Genomic DNA, 18,047 nt, shown 5'->3' on the forward strand with positions numbered 1-18,047 from the left:
GCCTCTGATTGGCTGACCCTGAGTACTAAAAACAACATTTCTATTAATCACTGAAGATGTTTTTTCCTTCTGTACAATAATAATAATAAACAACAAACAATAAAATCATAAAATCACTGATATGGTTTTGGACTAAAAACAGAAATGAAGGAAAGGAAGGAAAGGAGGAAGGAAGGAAGGAAGGAAGGAAGGAAGGAAGGAAGGAAGGAAGGAAGGAAGGAAGGAAGGAAAGGAGGGAAAGGAGGGAGGGAGGGAGGGAGGGAGGGAGGGAGGGAGGAAGGAAGTAAGGAAAGGAGGAAGGAAGGAAGGAAAGGAGGAAGGAAGGAAGGAAGGAAAGGAAGGACGAAGGAAGGAAAGGAGGAAGGAAGGAAGAGAGGGAGGGAGGAGGGAAGGAACGAAGGGAGGGAGGGAGGACAGGAGGAAGGAAGGAAAGGAGGGAGGAAGGAAGGACAGGTGGACGGAAGGAAAGGAGGAAGGAAGGAAGGAAGGAAGGAAGGAAGGAAGGAAGGAAGGAGGGAGGGAGGAGGGAAGGAAGGAAGGGAGGAAGAAAACGTTGCTGGACTTGTATTTAACATTTTTTAAACCAGGTAGAAGCCGACACACAGTGGAATAGTAACTGGGACACTTCTGAGTGCGTTATTGTGCTTATAACAAGGCCACTTACAGCTCCGGAGGGGAAGGAAATATAAAAAATAAAAAAAATTGAATAAATTTGCTTGTTTTTTTACTGTAGCTAGTTTGATTCACCACAGCGAGTTAAGAGGTAGAGGCTAGAAGTATCGTTGCTATGGTTACCTGCAGGTTAATAAACCACCTTTTTTAAAAGCACTTATTAATAACAGTAGGTAAGCTGTTAACTAAAACTCTTAACTAAAGCTCAGGCTCTCATACATGTAAGGCAGAGGTGTCAAACTAATTTTCATTCAAGGGCCACATACCGGATGGAAGGAAGGAAGGAAGGAAGGAAGGAAGGAAGGAAGGAAGGAAGGAAGGAAGGAAGGAAGGAAGGGAGGAAGGATGGACAGACAGACAGAAGGAAGGAAAGACAAATAGAAGGAAAGGAGGAAGGAAGGACAGATGGAAGGAAAAAAGGAAGGTAAGGAGGAAGGACAGATGGAAGAAAGGAAGGAAGGAAGGAAGGAAGGAAAGAAGGAAGGAAAAGAACACAGGAAGGAAAGTGGGCCGGATTGCACCCCTAGATGGGCCGGTTCTGGCCCGCCGGCCGCATTTTTGACGCCCCTAATTTAAGGCAATGAGAAACCTGGTGAGGTCATGAGGTCAAAAAAAGTGATCACCTTTTAACTTAAAAAAAAAGCTTTATGAAAACAGCAAAATGCTAAATTTACAGTAATGACTTCAACAATCTGCGTGTCTTTCTTACCTTTTTCAGAATATAAAACCAGTGGGGGGAAATAATTCAACATCCTGACCGAATGCATGCTGCCGATATGCATATTATTCATAATTACACAACAACCAGTTTATCATTCAGCTCCGGTCCACGGTGGTTCAGTGAAGAGCGCCTCTTCATTTGTTTGGGAATAATGTTCCACTCAAACATGCCGCACAGCACCGGGTTACTCTAGTAACCTTTTCTATGAATAGTAAATGTCACTGTAATCAATTTTAGATAGGGCGGCTCTGCAGGTGGAGCTTGCAGCGGTTAGGGAGGAGGAAGAGAGGAAAAGAGGAAAAGAGGTTGTTAGCTGCTGCTGGCTTGAGTGCGCCTCCGCCTACTGTACACCAGATGTGTTTTATAAAAGCTCTGTCAGGTAAATAGCTTCCTTTCCCCCTCCTTTCCTTCCTTCCTCCCTCCCTCCTTTCCTTCCTTCTTCCCTTCCTCCCTCCTTTCCTTTCTTCTTCCCTTCCTTCCTTCTTCCCTTCCTTTCCTTCCCTCCTCCTCCCTTCCTTTCTGGCTTGAGTGCGCCTCCGCCTACTGTACACCAGATGTGTTTTATAAAAGCTCTGTGAGGTAAACAGCTCTGAGCCGAGCCGACTATTAATTGATTCCATTAAATACTTTCAATTGCCAAAATATTCGCCTCAAAAATGTTCAAATTGAATATTGTCCGTGCCGTGTCACCTATATTTGACAAAATATACCTCAAAAGTGTCAGCTTCCCTCTTAAAATAACAGACATGTAGTTACAGTTCACACAAATCACACCTATTAAATAAAAGATTAGTCAATATACGGATCTTAGTTAGAGTCCTTTAACCCTCCTGTTAGGGTTAGGGTTAGGGAGTCAAGGAGGGAGGAAGGAAGAAGGAAGGAAAGGAGGGAGGAAGGGAGGGAGGGAGGAAGGAAGGAAGGAAAGGAGGGAGGAAGGGAGGGAGGAAGAAGGAAGGAAAGGAGGGAGGGAGGAAATAAAGGAAGGAGAGAGGGAGGAAGGAAGGGAGAAAGGAAAGAGGGAAGGAAAGGAGGGAGGAAGGAAAGAAGGAAAGGAGGATGGAGGAAAGCAGGAGGAGGGAAGGAAAGAGAGAAGGAATGAGGGAAGGAAGGAAGGATGGAGGAAAGAAGGAAGGGAGGATGGAGGAAAGCAGGAAAGAAAAAAGGAAGGAAGGAAAGAGGGAAGGAATGAGGGAAGGACAGGAAGGGAGGAAGCAAGGAAGGAAGGAATGACAGAAAGGAAGGAAAGGAGGGAGGAAAAAAGGAGAAAGTCAGGGAGGAGTCAAGAAGGAGGGAAGGAAAGAAGGAAGGAAAGAAGGAACAGTCAAAACAGACAGGGTCAATTTGACCCGGCAGGACGACACTAAGATTAATGTGCAGCAAATGCAAACATACGATAGGCCGGGTGTAGTTTGAATGGAAACTAATGAGGAAAAGTAAAGAGTTATATTTTAGTATCATTTTGTTCCATAATCCTGAATAAAAAGATTAAAATGAGCCTCTGGATGTTGCCCTGCTGGCTCGGTGGATGACGCTGGCTCATATCAGCGATGGCTCAGGAGTCAAATCCAGCTCACGAAATATCTCCTCTTTACTTTCTGTGTCTAATAATACAGCAATACCTTACCCCGGCAATTTCACTTGAATGGCAAACACACGACTGCAGACAATAGGGTGGTGGGGGGTGGGGTAGGAGGGGGGCGGGGGGCAATCAAGAAAAAGACTGTATTATTTTCCCTTCTGGGAGTCACAGCACGGCAACACAACAAAAACAAACTGCAGATGGAGCGCGTCTCTCGCTGCTCCGCATCACGCTGACCCAGATCATAGATTAACCCTCCTGTTGGCGTCGAGTCAAGGAAGGAAGGAAGGAAGGAAGGAAGGAAGGAAGGAAGGAAGGAGGGAGGGAGGAAGGGGAAGGAAGGAAAGGAAAGACAGAAGGGAGGAAGGATGAAGGAAGAAAAGGAGGGAGGAAGGAAAGGAAGGAAGGATGGAGGAAAGAAGGACAGAGGGAAGAAGGAGGAAGGAAGGGATGGGAGGAGGGAAGGTAGGAGGGAAGAAAAGTAGAGAGGAAGGAAGGGAGGAAAGGAAAGAAGGAAGGAAGGAAGGAAGGAGGAAGAAAAGGAGAGAGGAAGGAAGGGAGGAAGGAAAGGAAGGACGGAGGAAAGAAAGAAGGAAGGAAGGAAGGACGGAGGAAAGAAGGAAGGAAGGAGGGAAGGAGGGAGGGAGAAAGGAAAAGAGGAAGGTGGAAGGAAGGAAGGAATGAAGGATGGAGGAAAGAAGGAAGGAAGGAAGGAAGGAAGGGATGTTAAATTGAGAATAAAGTACATCCCGTACTCGTCCCGGGAGTAGCCCCGTGGCACTCAAAATTTCCCTGGAATCTTCTAGTTTACTTTTTAGTATTTGTGATTGTATCTAACTTTTGTATTTATGGTTGTTATTTCCATAAATACCAAAATCTATAAAATATCTATATGTGGAAACCTTTTACAGAGCTGCATGCTGCATATGATAATTATATATTTAGAAAGTAGAACTAAAAATGATTCATTACAAGATGATTAGTTAAAACATTTCAATTTCCATTTTGTGAATTTCAAATAAAAGAACAGTCATTTATTTCTTCATTGAAGTTTTCTTAAAAATGGAGTGAAAGTCTCGTCTCGATGTCATGAACCCAATATGGTGTCTGGTCTGGTGAGCTGAGTGTATCCCCCCCCCCCCCTCGTCCTTGGTTAAATGTAATCTCCCTCCTCTGTTGATTCTACCTATGAAACCTGCCGCAGTCATAAAGAGGAGACATTTACAAAGCTATTCTCTGGATGCTACTTGTCATTTTGCTGTGAGGTAAATACCACCTTATTGAAATTGAACTGCTCCTCATTTTGCTTCACGACCCACTCGGAGCCCCCTGGAGACGCACCCGGTCACGGAGAGCCTGGAGGCCTCTCAGGCTGAACAGACTCTCTTCATCTTTGGCCCGTCCACACGACACAGAGCTGATGACACTGCATGCATTATTTAACGTCTATCCAACTCCCATTGTCACAGCATTTTAATCTTCAACCTCTCATGACCCCTCCTGCGGGGCTGCTGCGTTCCCCTGGTGGCACTGAGAGGTGGAGAGCCGACAGGAAGTATCTCCCTCACGCTCGTATGAATCTCTCTGCCCAGAGGTGGTGCATGTTGTTTACCTGCAACGCTACACCTCTGACTATAGACTCCAAGAACATTGTAAGAATGCAAAATACTTGACCCTTACATACTGTTCAGGTCAAATTCGACCCATTTTGACAGCTGTAAAAACACCACAAATGACTTTTATTCTGAAATGTAGTGACTTGTTATATGTTCTTGATCAAATTATCGCCGTATCTATTGACCTGGCTTTTAGTTAAATGAATAGTTAATAGTTTTAATAAGATAGTAGTTATGAGGATTTCTTCTTTTTATGATGTAGCAGTGAAGACTGATGGCTCTAATGGTTAAACAATAAACCTCACAGCTCCATAAAGTTATAAAATACATTTAAATAAATTATTGCTATGTTATATTTACATGATATTGTTTGATAGTAGCTGTTTTTTCTCCAAAATTAAGTGGTGTAAAACCATAGACTGTATAAAAGAAATGGACGTAACATCTGTGACGTCACCCATTGGTTTGTGGACTGCTGCTCAGAAGCCAATAGTTTCGAATCTGGGCAGCGCCATCTTGAAAATTTCAGGTGCATGCTGGGAAAAATAAAAACACGGATTTTACTAATATAGGCATGAGGCGGAGCCATGGGCGGAGCGAGGAGGTTGCTATGGTTGCGAGGGCTGGATCTCGAGGACATGGGTCAACCTGTCAATCACGACGTAGCCACGCCCTAATGCATACCCTGCTTTATCGTCACATATAAAATCAGGGAGGCCAAAATGTCCCAAATGAACATCATACTGCATTGAAGAAGGCTTTAAACTAGCGATTGAGACCATAAACACATTTTGAAAACGTTTACTGAGGTTAGAAATCAAGTGAGAAGTTGGTGAATTCTCCATTGACTTGTATAGAGACGGTCGCCCCCTGGTGGCCTTTTGATAGAATGCAGTTCTAAGTTACTTCCGTGTTGTCCTCATTTCAGAGGACCGGAGCTCCCCGCCTGTGTAAAACCTAAAAAATACACTATCTCTGCTCTCTAACATGAATCAAGTTTTAATCACATTTATTGATCAGTCAGATCGACTATTGATGCTTTCTAAACACATCTGTGGTTCAAAACAGTATGTAAGGGTTAAAGCTTTTACCCCTTTGATTGCACAAATCTACAGTTTAGAGATTAGGCTTTGGCTTTGACTGACAACTGCAAGGAGAGGTGGCAGACGTAGTAATGTAATGTAGTGAAGCTTGAGACTCTGGTGGATGCTGGAGAACTGCTCTGGTTGCTGGCAGACAGTGTGCAAATGATCCTGAAGCTAAAGGAGATACTAGTTTAAGAATAGAATAGATACTTTTTGTCATTGCATTGATAAAACAATACAACGAAGCTTAGCTCAGAAGCATTGCATATAGCAGCAAAATTAAAATCACAAAGTGTCCTAAGAGGTAAGTTAAGAACAATGTGGTGATGAATGGTTGGAGATCCGGGTCGATATACAGCCGCTTGATGAGCTGATGAGGACCATTGAGTGATCAGGTGAGTATGACTGACTGGGAGCGGAAAGTGATTCAGGTGAACTGAAGCTGGAGCCAGAAACCAGAGAGTGGAGAAGGACGCGCCCACGCCAGCAGCCTGACACACATGACAACACAACAGAGACTGACAGGAGAAGAGAGGGAAACATTTGGAAAGTAGACGTGCATCCATCCATGACACAAACACAAAGGTCACTGGAGAATTGGTAAAACTCCACAATAAAGAGCAAGAGAGTCTTAACTTTACTTTGAGGCCTGAGGGCTATATGGATGTTTTGGAATCGCCGCCCACCTTTCTGCCCGCCAACACAGTCACGGAAACATTAATTCAGCTCTCTCCATCAATGCACAGCAACATACAGGAAATGGAACAACGAAACCCATCAATAGGAGACAACACATCAACGAGAAGTCAGGACAAGCTTACATCAGTCTGCACAGCGGCAAAACAAGAAGATCAGTCTTCAAGTTAAAGTTAATTTATTTGTCATTCCTACCCATATCTCAGTGGAACCAAACTGCTTTTCTCCGGACCAAAGTGCAGAAAAATTAGAATAAATCAACTACACGCACTTGACCTTCGTGTCGTCCTCCCGGGTCAAATTGACCGTGTTTTGACTGTTCCTTCTTTCTTCCCTTCCTTCCTTCCTCCCTTCCTTCTGTCCTTCCTTCCTCCTCCCTTCCTCTTTTCCTTTCTCGCTCCCTCCCCCCTTCCTTCCTTCTTTCCTCCCTCCTACCTTCCTTCCTTCCTTCCTTCCTCCATCCTCCCTTCTTTCCTTTCCCCCCTCCCTTCCTTCCTCCCTCCTTCTCTCTTTCTTTCCTCCCCCTACCTTCCTCCCTTCCTTTTTTCCTTCCTCCTCCCTTCCTCCTTACTTCCTTTTATCCTCCGTCCTTCCTTCCCTTCCTCCCTCCTTTCCTTCCTTCCATCCTCCCTCCTTTCCTTCTTCCTGCCTTCCATCCTTCTCCCTTCCCTCCTCCTGCCTTCCTTCCTTCTCCCTTCCTTTCTTCCTTCCATACTTGACTCGAGGACAACAGGAGGGTTAAGAAACACATAAGAACAATTAAAAGTCAGCAGTAGTAAAAAAAGATCAGTGCTAAATGAAATAATGAAATATAAATTCAGCACTTAAATCTCAATGAACTCCTCTGCATGTGATCCATCCCAAAACAGGGAGCAGCTCCCCAAACACAGTAACTGGGGACCGACTCCGGCTCTTTTCTGCGAGTGCAGGAGGTCAGAGGCAAAGACAGGAGGATTAACGCTAACATACATGTTTTTGATGGTGAAACCCACGCAGATATGAGAAGAACATGTGACCTCCACCCATCAAATGTCACTACTCCACAGTAAATGAAGTTTCCTCTACAGTAGATAGAATATTAAACTTATATGTGCAAAATAAGACAGGATACACAATATGTCAAGACAAAGCTAGAGGTTATCAGCCAAAAAGACAAATATCACAAGGAAGGAAGGAAGGAAGGAAGGAAAGAAGGAGGGAGGGAGGGAAGGAAAGAAGGAAGGTAGGAGGGAGGGAGGAAAGAAGGAAGGAAGGAAAGAAGGAGGGAGGGAGGGAGGAAAGAAGGGATGAAGGAAGGAGGGAAGGAAAGAAGGAAGGAGGGAGGGAGAGAGAAAGGAAAAGATGAGAGGAAAGAAGGAAGGTAATGGGGAGGAAATAAAGAGAGAAGGAGGGAGGAAGGAAGGAAGGAAAGAACCGCTATAAAGAGAACACATTATCTTATCTTTCTCTCTTCTGGCTTTCATCACTGCAAACTTCTTGATTTGTTCACTTCACTGTACACAAACTCTAATCGTGTTTCTAATCATGAAGTCCTCCTCCAAGTCCATGTCATGTTTTTGTTGTCCTATTTGATTTTTTTTTTTTACTTTGACAATGAAACTTTTGCTGCTGCATCTCCATATTCACACCACAGACTGTATGATTAAACCGATGTAATGACTTAACCTCTTAACGCACGCTGTTCCGCCTAAGGGACGGGTCGGAAGTTGGGAGGTTGCCACAAGTTCTTCTGAATGTTTTAAACACCAACCCTTACACATATATATTCATGCCGTACATTGTTAGAAAGCTTAGATTGCCCCGATTCATTCAAGACCACTCACGACTTACATGGTTGCTCACAGCCGTAATAGTATTAGCAATTAGCTCGGCTAGCCACTCAGCTAAAGTAAGAACAGCTCTAATGCTACATACCTTCAAAGTCTTCCCTTTATCCACAACGATCATCTTATGACTCAGGACTTTCTGTACAGCTCGCCAAGTATCCATTCTTGTGAAATATGAAATCCGTTTCCATAAAACCGAAATACTTTCCTCAAGATGTCAACATGTATTTAGTCCAACACGTAACGTAGTAACATAAGGAACAAACCATATACGGCCCGTTTACGTCATTTCCGGACCGACACGTCCATCTCAGAGTACACGTGACTAGATGTTTACGACCGTTAGCCTCTCCTGCTTCTGACGACACCACACACCAGCCAATCGGTGCTTCGAACTAGGCAGCACGTGCCTCCAAAGCCAATTAGGACATGTGACCGACGACAACGACAACATGGCTTTGATTGACAGCTGTGCCATCCAATGGAAATATTCGGTGAAATGACGTTGATAACCTTTTAGCCAATAGTCTGAGGTTCCCAACGGTGTATGACGTATGACGCTAAATCAAATTTGACCCAGTTTGCTTTGGATTTATTTAATTTATTTGTAAAGGGACCATGTACAATATTAAACATAAAAGTTTCCATTTGATGTATTATACCAGAATTACATCTGCAGGTTGACTGTTTATAAAGCATAAAGTGTAAATTATTACCCAAATCTGTGTTAGACTTTTTTAGCCATCTTCATCCCAACTTATTACCACAGGTTTTACCATAGACTATATATAAGAAATACACACATATACACATATACACATATTTTTGGAATTTTTTTAAATTTCATTTAAATTAAATGATAATTTTTTATTTAATGCCTGTTGTCCTCTTGGCTCAAAACCAACCAGAGGACAACAGGAGGGTTAAATGTCCACTGAGGAGCCGAAAACATCAGATCTGCTTGGAACAATTGAACCATAAAATCATGTTTTTCTAAATTATTTCTCTCAGTTTGTTTGTTCAACTATCTCTCTTTTAATTTCATCACTTGCTCCACCCTCTCCCTCTGAAATCATTTAATGGTCCTCACTGGAAAAATAGCTCCAACAGATGTTTGTCATGATTTGGATGGAAACCTAGCCACAGGCATAAGGGAGACACACACAGGTGAAGAGGTTTAAATAATGTAAAGAAATCCCAGTGCAACCATTGGATAACACCTGAGAGGAGCGGGAGTCCCAGAGCGATGACGACAGAGAACAATATCTGTCTGTCCTTCTGCTTTAATGTGTGCTGAAAGCTTCACGTCACGCTTCAGGTGTTTCATTTTGGGAAACCCACGAGCGAGAAGGAGGCGACTCATGCAGCTGATTCTTCCCAAAGCCATCTGGCAACGAGGTAACCCAGAGTTTCCCGAGGGAGCTGGGTGATGTAGAGCAGCGCTGTGTGACCCGCTGCTTTGGATGCTTCATCATTTATTTCCTGAGCTGCGGAGGAAACGGCTCTGTAAAGGATGTCTGTGTCTGAATAGATGCTGAAAAATGAAAGAAACAAGAATCCAGGCAGTAAGTGTGTCCAACATCAATAATGAACATTTAACTTTCAATGTATCTGATGACATCCTGACTAAATGTCTTGGTGTGATTTATTTCCTACCTCCTTTTTTTATTTCCTCCTCCCGGGTCAAATTGACCCCATCTCTTTTGACTGTTCCTTCCTTCCTTCCGTCCATCCGTCCTTCCTTCCTTCCTTCCTTCCTTCCTTCCTTCATCCCTTCCTTCTCTCCTTCCTTCCTTCCTCTTTTCCTCCATCCCTCCCTCCTTTCCTTCCTTCCTTGCTTCCTTCCTTCCTTCTCTCCTTCCTTCCTTCCTTCCTTCCTCCTTCCTTCCTTCTGTCCTTCCTTCCTTCTTTCCTTCCTTCCTTCCTTCCTCCCTCCCTTCCTCCTTCCTTCCTTCTGTCCTTCCTTCCTTCTTCCTTCCCTCTTTCCTTCCTTCCTTCCTTGACTCGAGGACAACAGGAGGGTTAATATCCTCACATCACTGAGCGTCTTACTTTAGAGAGATACATTTTTTTTTCAGCATCTAACTTCATGTCAAAGCTTTTCCCTCTTTTTTCTGTCGCAGTGTGAAGCCGCTCTTGATGTACACTAGTCTTCGGATACGAGACAATCAAAAGATCTTCGCCTACTGAAGTCTGAGGATTTCTAAATGAACAGTAAATGCTAGAAAAGCTACTATCAAACCTAGATTTTTGTCAAGATAATAGTACGTTTTGCCTGCCTGACTGGAAATGATGCTCTATTCTCCTCTGTAGTGAACTGCATGTCTCTGCTTGAACCAGTGAGTTATATGAGTTTTATTGGCTCCTTCTGCATATTTCTATTGTGTCCGTTATTGTTTTCTTTTCTTAATCTCAAAAACAAAAAAAAATCTGCATGTATTATTTTTCTTGTATTTTATTTTATTTATTTATTTTTCTTCATGTGCAATAAATAAATGGCCCTCAATCTCTATTAGCATAACATTTAGAGACTGACCTGTGAGTGAGATTTATTCATGACGTCGCCGACCCTAACCCTAACCCTACCAGGGCTTGTCCTGTCCCTCCCCGCCTTTGGCTGCTGCAGGCAATTTTAGGGGTGTTCATAATGATAAAGATCAAATCTCATGCACAGAGGGCATTAACCCTCCTGTTGTCCTCAAGTCAAGGAAGGAAGGGAGGGAGGAAGAAGGAAGGAAAGGAAGGAAAGGAGGGAGGGAGGAAGGAGTGATGGAAGGGAGGAAGAAGGAAGGAAAGGGGGAAGGAAGGGAGGAAGGAAGGGAGGTGGGAGGGAGGAAGAAAAGAAAGAAGGACAGAGGAAGGAAGGAAGGAAGGAAGGAAAGAAAGAAGGAGGAAGGGAAGAAGAAAAGAAAGAGAGAAGGAGGGAGGAAGGAAGGAAGGAAGGAAAGAATAAAGGAAGGAGGGAAGGAAAGAAGGAGTGAGGAAGGAAAAGAAGGAAGGAAAGAATTAAGGAGGGAAGGAAAGAAGTAGGGAGGAAGGAAGGACAGACACAAGGAAGGAAGGGAGGAAGGTGGAAGAGTGAAAACAGACTGAAAAAAGTCAGAGGTTTAGGATAACAGTATGAAAATGTTCTTCTGTGATGTCCCTATTTTCCATTAATGTATTAACATGTTTAAAATGCCCTACAGTATTCTGACTAAAGCTGTCAAAATCGTCTCTCTCTCTGTTGTAGCGGCTAATCAAGGATGCAGTTTACGTGGCTTCCTCTCATTCAGAGCGTCGTCTTAATTGAGGTAATGTCACAGAGTATTTCCGTCCGTGGCAGTGCAGTCTGTGCTCAGAGTATTTCCCTTCAAAAGAGACCGTTTTAGATTTAAATGCATGCACGCTTGTCACATTTGTTGACGTGAGCTCTGCCTCCGTTCGGCTCATTACTGCATGCGAGGGTCTCGTCCCTTCTGGTCTGAATTAATATCTGTCATCCACAACTGCTTCAGGACCAGAAGGTGCTCATTTTATCTGTTGGTGAAAGCAACGTGAGTCTCCCTGCAGCCTTTAATTTAAGAGATTATTTATCTTTTTAAAGGGTATTTCACTCAATTCTTCACCCTCCTGTTGTCCTCAGGTCTAGGAAGGAAGAAAGGGAAGGAAGGAAGGAAGGAAGGAAGGGAGGAAGGAAGGAAGAAGGAAGGAAAGGAGGGAGGAAGGAAGGAAGGAAGAAAGAAGGAAAGGAGGGAGGAGGGAAGAAAGAAGGAACAGTCAAAACAGACATGGGTCAATTTGACCCGGGAGAACGACACAAAGGTTAAACAAAAAAAAAGAAAGGAAGGAAGGAAGGAAAGAAGGAAGGAATGAGGAAGGAAGGACAGAAGGGAGGAAGGAAGGAAGAAGGAAGGAAAGGAGGGAGAGAGGGATGGAAGGAAGGAAGGAAAGGAGGGAGGAAGGAAGGAAGGAGGAAGGAAAGGAGGGAGGAAGGAAGGAAGAAGGAAGGAAAGGAGGGAGAGAGGGATGGAAGGAAAGGAGGGAGGAAAGAGGGAGGAAGGAAGGAAGACGGAAGAAAAGGAGTAAGGAGGGAGGAAGGAAGAAGGAAGGAAGGAAGGAAGGGAGGAAAGAAGGAACAGTCAAGGTGAGATGATACTGGGAACAACATACGAAAGCTCTGAACTTGAGAAATTTGATCAAAGTACAAAAAGTGAAACTCACTGAATGTCACAAAGTTGATTAAATCTCTTGTGTGTGCCTCTGAAGAGCGAACCAGTTTGAAGGAGAGCTTCTTTCATGACGTCCGTTGGGTTATTTTTACAGTCAACAGTTTCCTCCACTATGTTCGTCTCATCTCACCTTGAGCATCTAAAGAGCTTAAAGAGCTTTCATCTTTACTGTGGGAGCCTGTAACAGTGGCAAGAGACAATCTACACTGCAGGAAATTAACCCTTTCTTCTTTCTTTCCTTCCTTCCTTCCTTCCTTCCTTCCTTCCTTCGTCCTTCTCTCTTTGTTTCCTCCCCATTACCTTCCTTATTTCCTCCCTCCCTCTTTTCCTTTCTCTCTCCCTCCCCCCTACCTTCCTTCCTTCCTTTTTTCCTTTCCTCCCTCCTTTCCTTTCTTCTTTCTTCCTTCCTTCCTCCCTCCCTCCTTTCCTTTCCTACCTTCCTTCCTCCCTCCTTTCCATCCTTCCTTCCTTCTTCCTCCCTTCCTTCTTCCCTCCCTTGCGTCCTCCGTTCCTCCCTCCCTCCCTCCTTTCCTTCCTCCCTCCTTTCCATCCTTCCTTCCTCCCTCCCTTCCGTCCTTCTTCCTCCCTTCCTCCCTCCCTTCCTTCCTCCGTCCTTCCCTTCCTCCTTTCCTTCCTTGACTCGAGGACAACAGGAGGGTTAAATGAGGGTCATTAGCTTGATATCTTTGTTCCAAATAAACATAAAGACACAGATAATGGATATGAGGGTCATGTGACCTGTAATAACCCCCCGTGTCGGCTTATATTTCCTCCCCCGGTGGCGTCCATATGCTGGCAGAGCCGGCCAGGTGTGTTACGGAGCTCACAGCGTCACCTGAGGCCGCTCTCACAGCAGGCGGAGCGTGACTTTCACCCTGCAGTCATTCATAGAAATCTGCATCGGGAGTTTTAAATTATTCAGATTTGGTAGATTTTAAAAATATATATTCATCCTGGGGAGATTCACAGGACATATTATGGTTTCTTATTTGTCTTGTATGTCTCTACTTCAGCTCCTACTGTGTTTTTGGATTTAAGTGCACTGTTCAAGGGCATCTCGACCCCGGCTAAAAGAAGTAAAAAGCTTTATTCTCTGTCTCAGTTCTTTCCTCATCTTCTCCGGCAATCCGGCTTCTCTTTCTTTTTAAGCCTGCGGCTGATTTAGCAATCAGATTTCCCTGTTTCAATTTCTTTCCAGGTTGATTTCATTTAATATTTCAGGTATCTATGATGGGAGCTCCCTCAACCTTACGAACCAGCTTGTGCCTATCCTGATTTCACTTGTTTTTGGTCTGTGGCTGTTCTTCATGCTTTGGTCCCTTAATTCCAGAGCGTATAGTGAGATTTTAGACATTACTTTAAACAACAAAAGAGAGCGGGTCAGCCCTTTATGAACGTGTGTAATGTTGTAATTATAAAGCAAAGGAAACGATTAGTCATGATAAAGCCACAAGCTTCACATCATGTAACATAATTGTAACCATGACAACGAAGGTCCCCTTGTCACCAACTTGCATTCACACATATTTTGGCCACTTCCTTTCAACAGTGAACTCATAAAAAAACTGACATCATCACCTTTTAAGTTGATATATTGAACTTATTCCCACATCCCGCAGTTACTGATCAACATTATCATTCATTAAGTGTCTTGTTTCTGTCCACTTGCTGAATGTAAAGTCCAATATTCACTGTCTTTTAGCTCCAACTCCTGAGTGGAAATATCTGGCTCTTTAGCTGCTAAATGCTCCATTATATCTGTTTGCCTGTTTGGTGCTGAGCAGGTAGTGTATAGTGTCTTTTTACAGCTTTTTCTCTGATATCAGCTGCCTGCCGTGGCCCGAAAATGACACTATAAGAGCGCTGAGACTGAACCGAAACAATAAAGTTGCAGCCAGACAGCTAAACAATGAGCTGAAACTCACTATAAAGCTCCATAAAGCTGAGAGGAGCCTCTAATAATCCTCTGAAGGTTCATCACTATGAGACACATGCAAAACATCACAGTCATTTATTGTAATATTGTAAATATATATTATAGCCACTTTAAGCCACAATGTTTTACTAACCTGCCTCATTTTAACCGCCTAATTGAATTTAACCCTCCTGTCGTCCTGTCATCTTTTGACTGTTCCTTCTTTCCTTCCTTCCTCCTTCCCTCTCTCTTTGCTCCCTCCTTCTTCCATACTTCTTTCCTCACTTCCATCCTTCCTTCCTACTCCTTTCTTTCTTTCCTTCCTTCCTTCCTCTCTTCTTTCTTTCCTTCCTTCCTTCCTTCCTCTTTTCCTTCCTCCCTCCCTTCTTTCTCTCCCAAATTCCTTCCTCTTTTAGTCCTTACTCCTTTCCTTCCTTCCTCTTTTCCTCCTTTCCTTCCTCCCTCCCTTTCTTCCTCCCTTCTTTCCTCCCTCCCTCCTTACTCCTTTCCTTCCTCCCTTCCTTTTCGCCTTACTTCCTTCCTCTTTTCCTCCTTCCTTCCTTCCTCCTGTCCTTCCTTGACCTGAGGACAACAGGAGGGTTAAACGACTTTTTTCCTTTAGTCTTTATTTTTTAAAGGTTTTCCCAGTTTCATGTTGACTGACACAAGTAATCCTGACTGTAACTCCATCCAACACCTTTGGGATGAACACTGCCAGAACAAATTAACCAACATCAGCTTTGGACCTCGCTTGCACTCATGTGTCAGAACAGGAGCGAATCCCCAGAAGAGTGGAGGCGTTTATAGCTGCAAATTACAGTAATGCTCATGTTTCTGTAATGAAGTGTTCGACTGTCACATAGGGGCGATGCGTTCAGGCGTCCACATACTTATGGATATGTAGTGTAGATAAATGGAAATATTAGAGGGTTTGTTGTTAGCAGCAAAGTAAAAAAGTAATAATATAAAGATGAAAGCACTAAATAAGCCATGGAGGAAGTGCATCTGTATTGTTTTATTAAGGGGAGAGTGTGTGTGTGTGAGAGAGCTTCAGAGAGAGGGGGGGAGAGAGAGAGAGAGAGAGAGAGAGAGAGAGAGAGAGAGAGAGAGAGAGAGAGAGAGAGAGAGAGAGAGAGAGAGAGAGAGAGAGAGAGAGAGAGAGAGAGAGAGAGAGAGAGAGAGAGAGAGAGAGAGAGAGAGAGAGAGAGAGAGAGACTCTGACAGCCTGTCTCACAGCTGGGATACCCGGTCCTCAGGAATGGGGTGATCAAGCCACGGGGGCGCGGTTTATTTCGGGAACCACTGGGGAGGAAGCGCTTATTTTCGCCGCCATCCATTTCCAACCCCCCTTGCCCTGCCCCTCCCCATCACAACCCCCACTCATACCCCCCTCTAACCCCTCAGCCTCCCGCCGTCTGACAGCTCCCTCTGTTAATTTGCACAGCCTCAATTAGCTTTCAGCGGGGAGAATAAAGGAAGTGGTCAGACAAAATCCTTTTAAAGGGTCTATTCACTGCAGACAAGGGGAGTGTGTGGGGGGGATAAAAATACATCTGAGACTCAACGTACGTTTGATGTTTGCACCACGCAGCAGCGAGGCGGTTCAACCTCTAAACAGGGAACAGGTCTTTGAAAGCAGACCTGTGATGTCAAACGCCACTTTCAATGAATAAATGAAACATAGGACACAGGATGTATACATATATATATGACAAAAGAGCTGAGAGTTGGGGGGGGGGGTTTGTATCTCTCTTGCAGATAAGACGTTTAAGCTTTTTCAATGAAACAGATCTAACAGGTGAGTACAGGTGCAAAAGCCACAGTCCCTTGTTGATTTCACCTATTACATCTGTCTCAGTCAGGATGTTCGTTATCTGTGGCGTATAGGACGTGCCAATTGGAGTGAGACTCGACTCTGAGAAAGATGATGGAGTGAATAAACAAGGTGTTAAATTTCTTAAAAGCCTGAGATGTGTTTCTGTGGTTGAAACCAGGCGGGGAGTTCTGGTCCTCTGAAATGAGGCCAACGCGGAAGTAACTTAGAGCTGCATTCTATCAAAAGGCCACCAGGGGGCGACCGTCTCTATACAAGTCAATGGAGAATTCACCAACTTCTCACTTGATTTCTAACCTCAGTAAACGTTTTCAAAATGTGTTTATGGTCTCAATCGCTAGTTTAAAGCCTTCTTCAATGCAGTATGATGTTCATTTGGGACATTTTGGCCTCCCTGATTTTATATGTGATGATAAAGCAGGGTATGCATTAGGGCGTGGCTACGTCCTGATTGACAGGTTGATTGACCAATGTCCTCGAGTGTGTCTGTTAACTTGTTTAGTTTCTTCTGCTCCCAGTGGCCAAAATACATTCCTCACAAACTGATTATTTATTCATGCACAAGATATTAATTCTAATTTATGTGCAATATCCACAAATTGCTTAATTTGTTACTAATTTTGCTTCACAAATGAACAAAGAAGAAAAACAATCTGCTATCTACTCTTGTTCTCTGATAATTATTTTTTTGCATGGATCTGATAAACACACATATATAGTAGACTAAACACGTGAGTGACTGACAACTCGCTAACGTATTACATAATGCATTTTCTACGGCGCGTACTTCCATATGAATCTGTTTTTACTGACAGTGTTTTATGCTGCAACATGGGAGCAACACATGACAGGAGAGGTGAGAAAAAAATGTCTGTTAAGGTTCATTTATTCTATAAAAAAAAAGGCAGAGTGGAGGAGTGAAGGTATGTGTGTGTGTGTGTGTGTGTGTGTGTGTGTGTGTTGGGGGAGGATGTCGTTGCGTAGATGAAGATAGAGGTTGATGTTTTTGTGATCGAGGCATTAGTAGCCATCTGTGACCTTGCTCTGTGAAGAAAACCCACAGCTCTGGATTTCTGTGGGGGGTTATTTTGTGTACGTGTGCAGTATGTACTCGAGTGTGTGTGTGTGTGTGTGTGTGTGTGTGTGTTCAGTGGGGGGTTTGCCTTAAACATATTCGAGTAAAGCTCTTTTGACAACAGCAAACCTTCCTGTGGCCTTCCTCTTGTCTCTCCCTTTATGCTTTTTACTGATAAGTTAATTTTGGTTAAAAAAACAAAAACAATCCTTGATGAATTGACTGTTTTTTCCCAACAAAGTCTGAATCTGCTGACTGAGCCTGCAGGAGGTTTGCAGAGTTATTAACACATCATTGGACTCCTGGTTTTCGTTATGATTCAAGGTTCGGTTTTTTTTTTTTTAGGTAGATTTATGTAGGAATTATTTTTAGACCTCCATGCAGAAGCAAAACTATCTGACTGCTGGTAAAGTAAACTTGTTATATTGCATAAATATTCCCGTCCTAGCTTGCAGCACAGCATCAGTTATTATTACATGTGACTTCGGCTCTCTGACAACAGCTCACATAGATTTCTATTAGTTGGAAATGAGGCTGATTCAATATCTTTCATCATTCAGACAATTCTCATGCAAAGCTGCTCTGAAGACAGAACAAATGTTGGTTTTGCACATCAGAGTAAAAAGACCAAAATATTGCATTTCTCATTGCCCTTCAAAACTACCCACATGCAATCCTGTCTTATAATTGTTTGTAACAGCAGTGATGTTTTTAACAAAACTTAATGCAAAAAAAATGACAAAAAAATGTTGATTAACACATCAGGACATCAGGGAGAGTCACAAAAATGTTGATACTGAATGTTCAATGACAATGC

At 43.5% G+C, this 18,047-nt stretch overlaps 1 protein-coding gene across 1 annotated transcript in view; it reads right to left on the bottom strand.

The window, feature by feature from the left end:
• Positions 1-15,658, bottom strand: part of mark3a (MAP/microtubule affinity-regulating kinase 3a) — a 16,845-nt gene extending 1,187 nt beyond the window's left edge. The window contains 2 exon segments of the mRNA XM_053336233.1: positions 12,537-12,584; positions 15,556-15,658. Of these exon segments, the coding sequence (XP_053192208.1) occupies positions 12,537-12,584; positions 15,556-15,658 (151 nt within the window).
• Positions 15,659-18,047: the final 2,389 nt, after the last annotated feature.

This window comes from Scomber japonicus, chromosome 16 (assembly GCF_027409825.1).
Source record: "Scomber japonicus isolate fScoJap1 chromosome 16, fScoJap1.pri, whole genome shotgun sequence".
Lineage (NCBI taxonomy): Eukaryota > Metazoa > Chordata > Actinopteri > Scombriformes > Scombridae > Scomber > Scomber japonicus.